General features: G+C 52.4%; 1 protein-coding gene across 23 annotated transcripts in view; it reads right to left on the reverse strand.

Annotated features, from left to right (window-relative positions):
* The window catches only part of PTPRS (protein tyrosine phosphatase receptor type S), a 211,748-nt gene that overhangs the window by 83,620 nt on the left and 111,014 nt on the right, over positions 1–17,114 (reverse strand). For all 23 annotated transcript variants that reach the window (XM_043977056.1, XM_043977054.1, XM_043977057.1 and 20 more), the window contains exons 3-4: positions 8,403–8,548; positions 7,144–7,285 (exon numbers count right to left, since the gene is read on the reverse strand). In XM_043977056.1, coding sequence (XP_043832991.1) covers positions 7,144–7,285; positions 8,403–8,548 — 288 coding nt within the window. The remainder of the gene's footprint in view (positions 1–7,143; positions 7,286–8,402; positions 8,549–17,114) is intronic.

A 17,114-nucleotide genomic window follows, 5' to 3' on the forward strand; every position in this document is an offset into this window, starting at 1 on the left:
TCTGGAGCCAGTGTGTGTGTGTGTGTGTGTGTGTATGTGAACCAGGATGAGCCTCGGAAAAAGCAGATCAGGCCACACCATCTCCAAAGTCTCGTCCTGTCCTCGAGCCCATGATCCCCCAAGCACCCTCTCAAACTGGACTTGGCCCGAGGGCCAGAGCATAGGGGCCGTTAGGAGCCCGGGGCTACATCTGTAATACATCAGTGGGCCAAGGCTGACTTCTTCCCCTTCAGAAGTAACTGCTAGAGGCCACAGTGCTTGCCCTTGTCCCTCTGGAGAGATGAATGGAGGACAGGTAGGGGCAATTTGCCACTGCCAAGATCTACATGGTAGCCCCTGGGTTTGGCTTTCTGAAATCTGCCCTTTATGAGCACCGTGACCTGGGGCAAGTCACCGCCCTTCCTTGGAGTGTTTCTTTTCCTGTAAAAAGAAGGGACTGCACCTGATGATCTCAAGTTCTTTCCAGCTTTAAATGGGGGAGAGAACACCAACTCCTTTAGAAGGGCTATTGTGAAGGCAAAATGTGATGTCTGTAAAGTGCTCAGCATGGCGCCAGGCATGGAACAGGGAGCCGATGAAACATCTCCTCTCCCTTGCTTTGAGCTCTTCTTAGCCCCGTCTGTACCACACATTAACGTTCGCTGATTCTGCTCTCGGTGGGCGAGTACGAGCTCCCCACCAGGTCTTGGGGTCAACAGCATCATCTTCCATTGTGGGAGCGACATCTTAGGAAGGCCGATGTGGAGCTGGGAGCTCATCCGGAGCATGGTGCCAGGGGAGGGAGGGCTGCCCGAGGGAAGGCGGATGTTTAGCTTGAAGGTGATGAAGGACTCTAGGTCCTGAGGGGCCATCCCAGGGAAAGGGCCATCCTCCTCCTCCTCTGGTAGGCCTCATGCCACACAAGGATAGGCTTTGGCTAGGAGGGAGGAAGCGATCCTAATCCTCAGCACGGACCCCAAGGGGCACCAGGAAGCCTTGGGAGGCTATGGGCTTGCCTAGCTCTCTGAGCAGAGGCCGATCACTAGTCAGGGATACTCGTACTCATTCTGTAGGACTGTGAACCCTATGAGGCTCAGATGGTCTAATCTTCTCCTGGAGCATCCGAGAGAAGGACAAGGCCACGGGGATGCTCCTCTGGCCTATCCCTCTCAGCTCCACCCACCTCCCAGCTGGGAGACAGGAGATGAGGCCGTTTTGGTTACAAACGGGAATAAAACTGGGAGGTGAGGGGGTGCGGGGTGGGGGGCGCTGGGGACAACAAAGGGAAGGAGAGAGAAAAGCTTCCGTGCATTGCTACTGACTGCAGGGAAAGGCCTGGCATCATCAGCAACCGGCCCATGCTGGGTACCTGGCATCTGTGTGAGTAACAGAAAGGTTGGGTTGACTGGAGGGTGTGGTGGGCAGGGAGCTTCAGGGCCCAAGCATCGGACCAACCTGGGCCCAGCTCTCACAGAGATTTCTATTGTCCATTGGTTTCTGGGGAATGTGGTGGGTTAGATATCCATGGGGGCAGGTGTGGGGGGAGTTCTCACCCTTTGACCCAAAAAGCAGATAGGAAATGTGCTACCAGAGCCACCCCCCAGCTCTGATTGGCTCCTGATGACATCACAACCAACTACCGCTGGGTTGGCAGTCCCCTGTCTTCCATTGGGGGCTCATCAATTTCATCAGCCAATTAATCCTCTAGGAGAATTGCCCTCTTGATTGGCAGCGTGTGTGTGTGTGTGTGTGTGTGTGTGTGTGTGTGTGTGTGTGTGTGTTGGGGGAGGCCTCATACAACTATTATTACTGAGTGTTTCTAATTAAACAAAAATGTTCATCTTGCAGCACATTCTGCAGAATTCCTCGGAGTTTAATTAAAACAACAACGGCAAGAGGCGTGATCAGATTTGAGGATCAGATCGGTAGAGAAAGCGTCTCCAAGCATCACAAATTGGCACTCAGTTCAGACACTCCCGTTTCTTTTCCATCCGGACAAAGAAATCCTGCCCCTCTTTCCCAAAGGTGACAAGGCTCCCTAGAAGAGTGTGCAGTAGCCACTGGTCCCTCTGTTTCCAACACTCTGACCCCTTCCATGACTAAGCCCCTCTGGATGTATATAGCTTTGGGATCCACTAAGGGCAGAGGAGGCCGAGGGGGGACCAGTGCCCTACCCCTGAGGGAATCTGCCATCCCACTAGAGAACTAAGAGTCACACTTATGAAGCAACACTGAAGATGACAAGACAAACTATGAATAAGTAGTAAGTGGCATGATCTCCCCTGGGTTACAGGAAATGAATGGTCAAGAAAGGCTATTTGGAAGAGGGGGAGCTGCCCACTGAGGCTGGATGACCACTGGCCAGAAACACTGCAAAGGGGATCCCTGCATCAGGTACCAGTTGGGTTAGAGAACAGTTCATGGGGGGAAAGAGATCTGATAGTCTTAGTAAACCACAAGCTCCACACGAATCAACAAGATAACACGATGGTCAAAAGAGATTAATTTGACCTTGGGCTTCATGATGAGAGGCAAGGTGCCTGTAAGGGGAGACGCCAACTGGAATGCTATTTTCTATTCTGGGTGCAGCACATCAGAACAGGTTGGTAAAAAGGAGATTTGAGGCCACTCTAGATGATGACTGGTTGAAGGATTGAGGGTGTTTCACATAGAAGATTTGGTTGGGAGTGCAGACCATGGCAAGTGTCTTCAGTTGTTTTAAGGGCTGTCCCAGGGGAAGTGGGATTGGAAGGTTTGTTTGGCTGCAGGAGGCAGAATCAGCTTGAACGTTTTCATAAGGAGAGCCATCCCAAAAGGGGAGGGGCTCCTTTAAGGGGGAGTGAATTCTCCAACACCAGAGAAGAGATCTCTGATGGGGGACAAGAGGTCCCTATGCTGATGAAATTACAAATCCAGTCGGGGCGGGGGGGGGGGGGGAGGAAGATTGCTAAGGTCAGGCACTAATGTTTCAGTTCATCCAATCCATTCCTAGCCTCTTTCTCCAAGAAGTCAAGTCCTAAGAGGAGTCCAGTTCTTGGAGGGGCAGGTTTGGCAGGACCATTTAACTGACTTGAAAGTATGTCACCAGGGCCAGCTGGTTGGTCTCTGAGGGTGCTGCCCCTCCGTCCCCAAAGGTCACTCAGCTCAGCGGTGGGTGGGAGCAGCCACAACAGCATGGTGGAGGGGAATCGGGAGTCATGGGCTAACAGCTCTGCCCTTGGCTATCAACAAATCCCCTCCCCTCTCTGGGGCTCAGTTTCCCTGCCTGTAAAACGAAGCGGGTTGGACAAGATAAGCTGTTAAGATCTTTCACCACTCAGATTCTCTCTGTTTCCCTGTGCCGCAGCTAAGGGGAGACCTTGAAATGGACTTAATCTTGGCTTTGCTACTAAGCAGGTGGTCCTGGGTGAGTCATTTCTGGGGATCTCAGTTTTCTCACTCTGTAAGATGAGGGGCATGGGGGGAGGGAGTCTCTTTCGACTTTGTGCTCCTAAGGAGAAATCAAAGGGCACTCAGCCTTGGAAGGGACTATGCTAGACTGTCAGACCTAGAACTCCCACCCCCTGCCCCCTCCAGGTAGGAACACCAGCCAGAGGGTAGAATCGACCCCCCCAGCCCCACCTCCTGGTTCCAGGAAGGAAACTGCGGGTGGTACTACTGCTCCTTCCCCGCAGTGGGCACAGCTGTTTAATAATTAAAAGCAGAAGTGAGTGTGTGTTTGCCGTTCTGAGATCGCTCCCATGTATATTTATGGACACGAGGATCAAGAGAAAGGGGGAGGTGATAAGAGCGCTTGGCAGCCTCATGCAGGGAGACAAGCTTGGGCAGGGAGGCAAGGAGACACAGGGCCCTCAGTTTCCTCATCTGTAAAATCTCTGAAGACCCTGACACTGAAGTTCTGTGAGCCTGTGCATGCAGCCCCAGTCTGGGGCCTACAGTAGTGCTTCCAATGGAAATCCAGGGCGCTCCTGGGAAGGGCTGGAGGGGGAAGAGAAGAGGAGGGAAGTAGGAGCAGGCCCTAGATGGGAGGGAAGCACTGCCTCCCTTCTCTGTCTGCCTGCCTCCCTTTGTGACGGAGGAGGTTAATGGATTCAGAGTCTGTCCTTTTAACTCTCCAGGTTCTGACAGCAGAGTCAGGCGCCAGGCCTCAAGGAGCAGGCCTGCGATTCATGAAAGCTGTGCAAAGGTCACCGTGAGCCTATCTCTGGGGAAGGATGGGAGAGGAGGCTCTGCCTAGGGCTGGGGGGCAGGGCGGTGCAGAGGAGCTGTCTCTCCCAGATCCTTAGCTCCCTCTCTCTTTCTGGCATCAAAAACCAGCTGTTGCTTGGTTCAGGGTCCAGATGGGTCAGAGTACAGGGAGAAACAGGACCTGTTCTAGTCTGGCTGACCTCTGGGCCTCTGAGGAATCTGGCCCAGAAGATGGGGCAGGGAGCAGGACAGGGAAGATGCTGCCCACACAAGGAACCCGCCCTTCTCCCTGTTCTGAGCACTGACTATTCCCCAGGCCAAGAAGGGGCCACCTGGCTCAGTCCACCTACCCCCAGAGTTTATCACCATAAACTGAGGCCTAGGGAGGGGGAGTGAGTTGCTCACAGTCACACAGATAGTTAAATGGGGGAGCCAGAATTCCAGCCCTGGTCCCTTAACTCCAAACCCCATCTGGCTCCATAGAGGGAGGGGAAAACTGATGCTTCTCTGGCTCTACAGACTGCAAATCCCCGGCCACTCCTTCCCCACACCCCAGAGCCAGTGCCTTTCAAGCGCATCTGGGCCAAATCCTTCCCCCACAGATACACCATCAGGCCCAAGATGTTCCACAATTGTCACCTTGCCTCAGCTGATCAAGAGAGCAAGTGGGAAGGAGGAGCCTGGAGGAAGCCAGGTGAAGGTAAGGTGGTTACAACCTTCCAGTTGGGCAAGGGCTATCCTAGGCCAAGCTCGATGGCTCTGACCAGCCGCCCGCCTGCCTGCCTGTCCTGGGAAGGCTAGGCCGAGGCCGCTGTCAAATCTGAGTTGTAGATTAGGGTTAGACAGAAAGGCAATTGTGTTATTTTCCAATACACCCAGGAACTTCAACAACACTAATGAAGTGCAGTCACGCAAAAGTCCTGCCGGACCTACCGTAATGAATAGATAATTATTTGTAACGAGCACATTAATGGGCAGGTAAGCAAATGGGTGTTGCTAAAGTGCTAGAAAACCATTTGTTCTTTTTGGTAGGTTCTTTACTCCCTGCTGAAATCTTAACAAGTCCCACACCCCAGAAGCATGAGGTCCCAATTCAGGAGGTTTTCTTGGGCACAGAGAAGGAAAGGAAGGAAAGGAAAGGAAAGAAGCACTTATTATGGGCCTACTATGTGCCAGGCATTGTGCTAAGAGCTTTCACAAATATGATCTCATTTGATCCTCACAACCACCCTAGGAAGAAGGTGCAATTATCACCTCCATTTTACAGATGAGGAAACTGAGTGAGACAGTTTAAGTGACTGCTAGTTAAGTATCTGAAGGTGGATTTGAACTCAGGTCTTTATCTGCTATACAACGGTATGAATTCCTGCTCTGATTCTGACTAATTGTGTGACTGTGGACAAGTCACTTCTCTTTTTGAACCTCAGTTTCACGGTATTGTTTCCACAATGTACCTTGGAGCTGTGGGGAGGAAAATATTTTATAAATCTGAAAGTGTTCTTAGAAATACCCATTTTGATACTTCAGGGATATGGGACTTTGTTGATATGGGCATTTCCTTCAGTTTCTTAGATCTGCAGCCCCCCACCCCCACCCCACTTTGGGAGAGTCTTAGAAAGTGACTCTGGCTACATCCCCCGTCACTGTGTGGCCAACCTGGTGCTGAGCCCCTCCCCAGCACAGACAGAAAGCCCAGAGCCAGGCTTGTCCTCACATGGTAGATCCTGCCTAAGTTTGGCTTCCAGCTATGGCCTTTGGGAGCCCAGGCTCACTTGCATGTCATCATGGGACATGGGGACACGGGATGGGGAGGGAGGCTTTAGGCAATTTTTGATTGTTCTTCATCCCCTGGGCCCCACGCCCAAACTGTACAAATAAGGAAGGCCTGGCTGGACAACATTTCACAGAGATGGTCTTCTTCAGGGAGCTAGCTGTTTAAGGCCTTAGCTGATCCCAGCCCCTCCTCTAAGCTCTGAGGTAGGGTGCTTTGGGATGTGTCCTGAATCTCAAGCCAAGGGTTATGGATTCAAATTCTTGCTCTGGGGGCAGCTAGATGGCACAGTGGTTAAAGCACCAGCCCTGGATTCAGGAGGACCTGAGTTCAAATCTGGCCTCAGACACTTGACACTTACTAGCTGTGTGACCCTGGGCAAGTCACTTAACCCCCATTGCCTGCAAAACCAAACAAAAACAAAAAACAAATTCTTGCTCTGCTACTTATTTACCACATGTGAGACCTTGGGTAAGTCCCCTTTCTCTGGACCTCAGTTCTTGGCCCACGTGATTTCAAAGGCCCCTCCAAGCTCTATGTCCTGTGGTCCCATTGCTCATAGAGCAAACTAAACCACCGGATGTGTAAAAATTTATTCCTATTGATCTTCTCATCATCTCGGGGACAGTGCAGAGCAGGATGGCAGCAGGTCAGAGATCGGAAAGAACTTTCATACCCTCCAGGACAAAATGACCTCCTTTACAAATGGGGAGAATGAGGCTGACAGAGGGACTAGAACTCCGGTGCTCTACCCAGCTAGATCCTGGGCTCCTCAAAGGTAGAGCCTACCTCCCACCCCACACCCTTCCACCGCAGATGTGCCACAGACTACAGGGCCAGCTACACACTAAGGCTTTCTCTAACTACCCACAGACTCATGGGATCAAAGGATTTGGAGTTGTTAGGGCCTTGAGAGATGATCTACTCCAATCACCCCATTTTACAGAGAATGAAACTAAAGCCCAAGAACTTTGGTGACTTGATTGCACAGCTAGTAAAGGAGAGAGATAGGACTGGTACTCAGGTCCCCTGACTCCAAATCTATGGACTCTCTATATCGGGAAAAAGGTCACTGTGGAGGCAGACACTGCAAACCGCCCCCACCCCCACCTCCCTCCTCCTCAAGCCCTGTAGGGAGGGGGTGCTGGAGCCATGGGGGACCCTGGTCTTGGCACAGCGGGTACCGGAATCGGGGTTGCCAGTACCTCGGAGGACAGTGAGCTTAGCATGCACGGTGATCTCCCCGATGGGGTTCTGTGCCACACATTCGTACACATTCTCATCCCGGGGTGTCCTCAGGGGCTGGATCCGAAGCACCGCACCAGCGCTCTCATCAAATTCGATAGTCTGACAGGGAGAGAAGGAGCAGATGAGCATCTGGGCCCTCCCCAAGCTGTACCTTCCCCACCCCTCCCTCCATACCGCCTGAGCCTCGCTGGAGCATGCCCCATCCTAGCTGGGGAGCGTGTGCGCAAGCTTTCTTCTCTCCCTTTGCTAGTGGGAATGTGGCTGGGGTTTAGGGACCTGTGGTAACAGAGGGCTGATATGGTGTGGAGTGGGGGGTACACTGAGACATGTTGTGTATACGTGTGCCTGTGTGAGGTTGTGTAGGTATGTTTTTTGTTGGTTTTTGTTGGTTTTTTGGGGTTTTTTTGCGGGGCAATGGGGGTTAAGTGACTTTTCCAAGGTCACACAGTTAGTATCACGTGTCTGAGGCCAGATTTGAACTCAGGTACTCCTGAATCCAGGGCCGGTGCTTTATCCATTACGCTATCTAGCTGCCCCCGTGTAGGTATGTTTTTAGACCTAAGTGCAAGAGTATGTCTCTGTGCATAGGTGGGTGGATGTGTGTAATAGCTTAAATAATAATAACAATAATAGTAGTAACGGCTAGCATTCACATAGCACTTTAGAAATATTATCTCATTTTATCCCCACAATCCTGGGAGGCGGACACTATTGTTATCCCCATTTTACAGATAAGGAAACTGAGGCAGGCAGCAGTGAAGGGACTTGGTATGCTATGCACTTGTAAATCTGTATAGGGGTGGGGCAGCAGATAGAGCACCGGCCCTGGAGTCAGGAGTACCTGAGTTCAAATCCGGCCTCAGACACTTAACACTTACTAGCTGTGTGACCTTGGGCAAGTCACTTAACCCCAATTGCCTCACTTAAAAAAAAAATCTGTATAGGGGTGCATGCCAATATATTATATAGATGTGTAGTATGTGTGTATATATGCACAGAACATATATGTATACCTTTGTTTAGTGGGAAAGAAGACTGTGGACCTGACCTATGAGGGGTTATGTATGTGTGTGAGGGGGGTCGCTGGAGGATGTATAGGTTTAGGGGTGGGGGTGTGTATTGTATGTGGGGAGGTATACTTATATACGTGATTGCCAGCTTTTTGGTGGAGACAGTAGGGAGGTGGAAGGTAGGAGGTGGGAAGATACTTCCTTACCTCAAAGCGCTGGGAGTTCACCTTCTTGCCTTTCTTGTTCCAAGTCACCCGTGGCTTGGGGTCTCCAGTGGCCTGGCAAACAAAGGAAGCCACACCACCTGACACCCCAATCTGATCCCGGGGCTCCTTGATGAACCTGGGGGATTCTGTAGGAAAGGAAAGAGGCAGCTTGTGAGGTGGGGAACATCATGGAGACCACAGGGGCACAGAGAGACTTTAGAGATCCGTTAGGACTAACTCCTCAATTTGCATATGAGGAAACAGGCACGGGGCCTTGTCCAGAGTCACACGGGTAGTGAGTAGCGGGGCTCAGACAAGAACTCAGGCATTCTGATGTCAGAGCCAGAACTCTTTCCACCATGCTCAGGGCCTCCAGGACCTGGTGGATGCAAAGGGAGTTAATGGGATGGGTCTGGGCCGAGGCTGAGGCCAGGCCCAGCTGGAGACGTGCAGATCGGCAGGTGTGGCTCCAGTGCCCTAGAAAATGATGCATGGTGCCACACGCAGACACAGATCTAACCTCCTCCCTCCTGGGCAGGGGTGGGGGTGGGAGGGGGGGGTCTCTTTGGGACCCGGGAAGCTCATCTACATTTCAGCAGGATTGCCTAACCTGAAGCTGGAAGCAATCTCAGAGTCTGTCTAATTCAATTTGTATTTAAACTCCCACCTCCTCCATTGTATCCTTGGCAAAGTGGCCAACCAGTCTCTGCTTGAATTCCTCCAGGGATGGGGAACTCAGTGCTCACAAGGCAACCTGTTTCACTTTTGACTTTTGAATAGCTCTTACATTCTATACTATTCAGAGCAGTGCCCCTGCCAACTGTCATCACATCCTCATGGCGTCTTCACCAAGCCAAGCATCCCCAATTCAATAATAATAACAATGGCCAGCATTTATATAGCACTTTCAGGTGTACACAGGATTTTACAGGTGTTTACTTAACTGACTCCCCCCCCCCAATTATCTTAGGAGGTGGGTGTTATTTTCCCCAATTTGCAGACACGGAAACTGAGGCTGAGAGAACTGACTTGCCCAGGATCATACCGCTAGAGGAGTGTCTGAGGATAAACTGGAACCTGAGGCATTTCAACCAGATTAACCTCCCTCTCCAGCCCTCTGGTGTTCTGATTGGTAAAATTGGGAGATGGGCTAGACGATCCCTAAGATTTCGTCCATCTCTAAATCCTGTGAATTCCCATCCATCAATCTTTATAGAGCCTGGTCTTGGGTCCCTCTGACGCATGTGGCCCCAGTTACCAATGGCCTTCCTAAAACATGGCGTCCCAAACCAGGTATGATAACTCCGGATGAAGTCAGAGTCAGGCAGAAACCACGGGGCCCGCTGGTGTAGACTGCTCGCCTTTGGCACATCCCCAAAGCCACGGGCCAGACCAAAGACGCCCTGTGGTTTCCCTCACCGAGTCACAATCCCAATATGACACGCGCAGCTGCTAGCCGCTCACCCCCTGCCCTCTGCATGCACAAAGGTTCCCCCTTGTCCAGGCTCAGAAGGAACACTGATCTAGAGTCAGAGGAAGGGGGTTTGAATTGTGGGCGGCTCCCTAGGCCTCGGCAAGGTGGGCAACACAACTTCTGAGGGGCCTTCCCATTCTAGAACTAGCATCTCCTCTCTCTCCTCACTGAAATCCTTTTCCCTCCAGCCTTGGCTCAGTCTTGCTCACAACACTCCCCTACAAAGGCTTTCCCCCAACCCTGAAACTAAGAGTTCTCTCCTCTCCCTCCTCAGCTCTTTGCAGAGCAGTTGGTGACTCTCCCTCATGGTTCTGACTTGGCCTTCTTGGCCCAAGTGTGTGCTATGGGCAGGTGCTGCGTCAGGAGCTGAGGAAAGGTCAAAACCAAAGCAATTCCTGCCTTCCATGAGCTTACACTCATTACACAAGGAATTTTCTACAAGTCCCCATGGGGCAGGGCCTCATACTTCATAAGTGTTTGTTGAATGAAGGATTCCTCCCCTTTGACCTGTCCCTGTCTCTGTTCCATCTGTCCCAGACTCCATCAGGTTCCTCCCTGTCTGTCAGGAGCATTCTTTTCTGGCTCCCCCCAAGAGAAGCACGCGGCCTCCTCACATTACGCACCCCTGGGGGGGGGAGGCTGAAGTTCCAAAAAAGACATTTTGAGATGGAAAGGTTAAAGAATATTTCCTGTCTTACCCACAGAGAGCAGGAGGGAAAAAGGAAGCTCTCTGTGCATGTGTGTGCGTGTGTGTGTATATGTACATGCATGCATGCATGTCTACACACGCAGGGAGGGGATGGGAAGGGAGTTGGGTGGGGTCACCCGGCCAGCACCGTGAAGCAGGGAATCACAGCTCCAATTCAGTCTCGTAGCCCCCATACCACTTAATGGGCAGTAGGGGCCAGATCCGCACCCAGCTCCTCAGCCACCAGATCTGGGGTCTTTTCACCAGGTCACCCTGTCTACTCAAGCCCACCCCGGGAAGCCGAGTTCCCAGATCTCCTCCAACCTGGGCTAGGATCAGTCTAGATTGGATGAATTCAGCTCAACTCCTTCTAATCTAGTTAGCCGGGAATTTACAGAAATATTTCAATTGTTGGGGCATGGCTATGTTCCAATAAAATCATCCAGACCATAAAGTTTCCTTCTGTTCTTCTCTGGGCAGTGGGGCTCTCACAAGTATGAAATGGGGATCCTGTGATGTACACATCTGGAGCCAGGCTCGGGGTGATGGGGGGGCAGGAGGGCTGGTCTGGGGTGAGAGAATCATGGTGCAGGCTGCAGAAACGGGTTGTAGGCTAGAGAGCTTGGCCAGGCTGGGCCTTCTCCCAGCCCCCCCCCCTCCAGCTGTCCCAGACTCGGGAGGGGAGCACGCTGCCAGCTTTGCCCAGCTCTCCTCTTAGACCAGAGGTAAGACTACCAGCTCCATCCGGCCTGTGCCCCCCTCTACCTGGCCCCATGGGCCCAGGCATTAGTTTTACAAATATCTAGATCTATATTTAGAGGTCGATGCACCATCCTGGGAAAGGTTATCAGCACTTCCATTAGAAACTCCTGGAGCCAGAAATGATCATTTGCCTCTTGCCAGCAGCTTCCCCCCTACCCCCCTCCTCCCTCTTGCTAAGCCAGGAGGGAGGGAAGGAGGGATTCTCTGAACAGGAACCGATGGCCTCTTAAATAAATGGGAAAGGAGCCAGCAGAGAGGAGTCCCCGGGTACATGGCACAGTGAGCCAAGCCTGGCAAGAAAGGTCAGGGGGGCTTCTGAAGGGGCCTTAGACAAGAGCCCACACTGAAATACATGTGCATGCTATTCATTCCACTTTACTGGCAGGATGGGGTACAGAGACCCGCACAGACATTCAGGATGCCTGCGGCCTACTGGTCTTGGCTCGGGTCACGATTGTCCTTAGACTTCTCTGATGTTCTGTGCCCTCCCTGACAGAGATGGACTAGGGAAGGGCCCTCCCAGCGCTGACATCCTGTTTTCTAAGGGCCCTCCCAGCTCTGACATCCTGGGTTCTAAGGGCCCTCCCAGCTCTGACATCCTGGGTTCTAAGGGCCCTCCTAGCTCTGACATCCTGGGTTCTAAGGGCCCTCCCAGCTCTGACATCCTGGGTTCTAAGGGCCCTCCCAGCTCTGACATACTGGGTTCTAAGGGCCCTCTCAGATCTGACATTCTGGGATCCAAGGCCCTTTCTGGCTCTGACCTTTTTAGCTTGTGATGGAATATTTGTTCTTCCCTTCTCCTTTATTTTACTCAGTTACTCAAAAGTGAGAGTATTTCCACCTGAAGGTTATGTGCATGCTTATGAATGAGGCTGGTAAATGGGAGCTAATGAAGATGATGGAGGAGGAAGGGTCTTAGGTGATCACCTAGGAGACGATGTCTCTGGAAGGTGCATTGAGGCCCAAGAGATAACAGAGGCTCCCTATGCCAGGTGAGGCCTCACTCTCAGGCCTCCAAAGCACTGTGGGGCTTTACGTGCAGCTCTGGGATCTAGGGTTGATTCTCCATCCCCTTTTTATTAAAACTTTCTCCCACATTATTGTCAACTTCTGGCTTACACTGGGAGAATTGTTCTCACTGAACTGGGGAATACCAGGCACGTGTTACTGCAGGTATCCTGGGTCGGGATTATAGGAACAAAGAAGTGAAAACATTCTTCTCACTGTAGCCCGGCCCCTTGCTGTCCAAGGTATACAGCTGGAATGTGCTCAAGGTGGACTGGACCGAAGGGCTCCTGACCCCAAGGTCGGCTGCTCTTTGTACCACAAGGAACAGGAGGTACACTTGACACGAATCATCTCACTTGATTTTCAAGGAAACACTGTGGGGGCAGCGTAGGGCAAGGTAATGGTCATCCCTGCTGTGCTGAGTGCGGGGGATACAAAGAAAAAAATAGCAACCATGGCTCCTGCCCTCAAGGAGCTTACAGTCAAATGCAGGGGACAAAATGTCCATCCATGGGCACGGATGAGGGGACTTGAGGGGAAAGGCTCCTGGCAGCTGGTGGAGAGAAGGCAGGAAAAGGAAAGGCCTTCGAGAGGAGATGGAGCTTTACCATGAGTCAAGACACCCTGGGGACATAAAGGATTGGAGATGAGGATGGCAATCCTTCCAGGGAAGGGGAGCAGCTAGTGCAAAAACAAGGAGGTGGGAGAATGAATGTCATCTGTGCAAACAGCGAGTGCAGCACAGAGTATATCAGGAGAAGAACTTAAGAAGACTGGAAGTGTCTTACGGCACTTACGGCACGGGCTGTAAGACCCTTTAAACACCACCAGGAGTTATTCGATCCTGGAGGTCAAAGGAAGATGCCAGCATTTACTGAGGGGATGGGGGTGTTGGGGGAGGGTAACGTGGTCAGACTGTGCTTTAGGAAGATCCCTGGGGCAGGCTCGGGCAGGGATACCAGGTAGGAGGCCGCTGCAACAGAGGTGATGGGGGCGGGGTCCTTGGGTGGTAGTAGAGAGATGGAGATGGAGGTGAGAGATATGGAGGAAGAAGTAAGAACTAGAAGCTAACTGCACAGACGGGTGACCCCTGGTGGTCAGCCTGCTCTCACTCTGATGGGCCTCTGGATGCCGGAAGCCCATCTCTCCCTGGGCCCATGCTGTGAGCTTCTCCTAGTTGGCGGATCCTGTCAGAATCAGGGGTCCCCTGGAACAAGCTTTTGGAAGGCAGGTTGTCCCCCGTGCCACAAGCCGGCATCAGAGAAGGTCTCCATAACACTCTCGTGGAAGCTAGGTTGTGCAGGGGATAGAGAGCTGGGCCTGGAGTCAGGAGACCTGAGTTCAAATCCAGCCTCAGACACTTACTTGCTGGCTGACTCTGGGCAAGTCCCTTAAATTCTGTCTGCCTCAGTTTCCTCATTTATCAAATGAGGACGATAACAGCACCTACCTCCCAGGGTTGCTGTGAGGAACAAATGAGACAATATTTCTAACAAGTGCTTAGCACAGTACCTGGCACAGCAGGCGCTATATAAATGCTTGTCCTCTTCCCCTTCCCTGCCTACCCTGGCCTCTGCTCCGAGTGCTGGCCTGAGGAGCTGACTTGATCAGGGAGGCTGGAGGCCCAGATCTGGATCCTTCACGGGGCGCTGGGAAGACTGCCTAAATGAGGCAAGTGCAGAAGGCAAGGGGCCGTGGGGGCTGTTGGAGAGGCCCAGCCTGGCCGGCTGTGTAGCACCTGGGATCTCTGCCCCTGGCTTGTGAGAACCTCAGCTCCCAGGAATCCGGCTCCCCTTTCTGCCTTAAGGTGTTGTGCTGGGTTGCTGAGCAACAGCTTGACTTGGAGGGGTGGGCCAGGACTCGTTTCCAGGACCTCCTGGCTCTACTCCCATGCAAAGGAGGACAAAGGGCTCTGCCCACAGAGTCCCAGAAACCTGCGGCTCCAGTCCCAGCTTTGCCACTGCCTTGCTGGGGGACCCTGAGCAGGTCACTCTTCCCCCTTCCATGGGTCTCAATGTCCTGATCTGTAAAATCAAGGCATCTCTCCCAGTCCTGACATTTGATGACACGGGTCTCTCCCCACTGTGGCATTTTAGATTCTATTGAAAAGTCCAGCCTCATCACCTAACAGAGGCCAGAGACAGGCGGGATTATCTCATCCCCTCCTCCCTGGGGCAACAAGTAAAGATGGTAGCACTCAGAAAAAAACCCAAAATAACACGAGGAGGAGGGTGGTGTTGGGGCTCAGACTGGTCTTGGGGAATCTGGGGTCATGACTGTTCCTGCTGCCTTTGGCTGCTCCCTGACAGGTGTAAAGTGCCATTTCTGGGCTCATGGAGCTCTTGTGTGCTCGATGCCCAGAGCAGGTGCTTTGGTGACTAACACGGGAGACAGGGAGTGAGGCTCTAGAAGGAGTCTCTGCAGCTGCCGCTCCTACGTCTCTTTGGCTTTCCTCCTCTCACCTCGTTCCTTATTCCTTCCCCCTTCATCTCTGAGGCCTCCACTTTCTCTGCTCTCCTTCTCTACCTCTTGATTTCTTCCATTTTCTTCTTTTTCCTCCTCTCTCTTCTCCTCTCCCACTGACACCCCCTCCTTGTTCTGCCCTCTCTCTCCTCCTCCCCTGCAGTATTTGGTGCAAGGGTCAGACTAAATGAAGACAGAGGGCCTAACTTGGGGAAACAAGCATTGGATTTGGAGCCAAAAGCCGTGACCAGGTGAATGATGCAGAACCAAGAGAGAAAAAAGAGGGCGGGGTGGGGGGGGATGCATTAAGAACTGGCAGCTAGGGTGTGGGGAAGCAGGAAGCAAAAATATGACAGACAGTAATGGAGGGAGATGGGCTGAATGGGAGGGGGCTGAAGACAGCAAGGCCCTGGAGAGGACCTGGGGAAGACAGGAGGCTAAGCAGAGTGGCAGAGCTGGGACCACAGCCGGGCTGGATGGGAGCTGACAGGCCCTAGGAGCCAAAGCCAAGGGCTGATCAGTCAGTCATGCATTTAGGCCTCCCTCCTCACTGTGCCACAGCAAGGGGCTCAAGCCAGGCCTCGCCAGCCCTCGGGCTGGCCATGGTACCGCTGGGAGAGGGGAGATGGGCCAGCACCAGAATTACAGAACAGCACAGATGAAAGCAACATCCAACCCCCTCATGTTTCGGAGAGGGACTGAGGCCCAGAGCGGACGAGAGACTCTCTTAGGGTCAAACAGGCCGGCAGGAGCCGAGCTGTGGCTTGAACTCAGCTCTGATTCTGAGGCTGGGACCCCATTTCTTCTCAATGTTCCTGGAACTCTTCCTGTTCTTGGCCTTTCCCACCATAAGCTTTATAGGCAAGACCCTCCCTCTTTCCCTTTGTTTCGGAGGCTCTTAACTTGGGCCTATGGACTAGGAAAATAATCATGAGCTGGCATTCAAGTCCACCAAAGCCCACAGCTTTTGCAGATCATCTATGGTCGACCCACTCCTGCCCCATCTCATACTCACAAAGTTGGTTTTGTAAAACTCAGCCTTAAAGCTGGACGTGGCCCCTTCCCCGAAGTCCCCAAGGGGCATCCCAGCCACAGCCTCAAACTTGAGGAGAGCCTGTTTAAGGCCAGGAATCCCTGGTCATCTTAGAAACCCATCTATGGAAGGGAAAGGGGAGGGTGGTGGGGGTTCTGAGGGCATAGCTAGGGCAGCTAGGAAGAAGACAACCTGGCACAGCAGGACTCAGTGTGCACAGGACAGAACGAGACCTTGGACGGGATCTGACGTAGTTTTATAGGTGAGGACATGGCCCAGAAAGGGCAATCCCTTTGCTCAGGGTCACATGATGAGGAAGCTGGAGTTAGACTCGGGTCTCCTCACTCCCCAATCACTGTTCTCCCTAATCTACACCACCCCTAAGCCCCCAGCCCCATCCCCTTACTCCTGGGCTATTATAACACTGACAGAGCCACCTTGTTCACATTCACGCCCATCCTCACTTTTCCAGCTCAAAAGCCTTCAAGGGTTGCCTATTGCCTGTATATCAGATGTTAGCACCTCAGCCTGACACCCAAGGTGGCCCAGTCCTCCCTTCTCTGGCCCTCTCAGTCACCCTCTACCTCAGGATCCCCCAATCTAGGGTGTTATACACAGTCACCAAACCCATTCCACTTACATGAATGCCCTCAATCATCTCTAAATGCTCCCCATGCTTCAGAGGCTCAGCTCAGGTATCCCTTCCTCCAAAAAGTCCTCTTTGATTCCCTTCCACCAAATCTCTCCACGATCTTCTTTCCTCTGAACTCCTTGTTTCTACCACTTGGAATGATTTTGAGTTTTGTGGGTCTGCTCCGGGGCCAGGGGCCATGCTTCTTCCTTCCCTTGTTCCTCCATCCACCCTCCAACTCCCAGGATGGCCTAACACTGAGCAGCCTAGGAAGCTCGACTCACAACCATGAGAGATGGGGGTTGTGGGGTAGGGGAAGGAGTGGGGGCTCGGGCTCCATGCCTCAGTTGTCCCACCTGCAAAGTAGGTATAACACATCTGCTGCTACCTGTCTCTCGGGGCTGTTGTGAGGCGAGCACCCTCTATAAACACTAATGCCCTGGGAGATGTAATTGTTATCACTACCTGTGTGACCTCAGGTGAGTCCTCTCCCTTCTCTGGACCTCGGTTTTGCCATCTAGAAAATGAAATGGTGGGATGAAAGGATCTTGAATCTCATGACCCCTGCTATAACATGCAGGCCCAGCCCCTGTGATCAGACCAGTTTTGATGATGTTGGCAGATTGTTTGAGGGAGCTCAAGCTGTGGGTGAG

The sequence above is a fragment of the Dromiciops gliroides genome, chromosome 1 (assembly GCF_019393635.1).
Source record: "Dromiciops gliroides isolate mDroGli1 chromosome 1, mDroGli1.pri, whole genome shotgun sequence".
NCBI classification, from domain to species: Eukaryota; Metazoa; Chordata; class Mammalia; order Microbiotheria; family Microbiotheriidae; genus Dromiciops; species Dromiciops gliroides.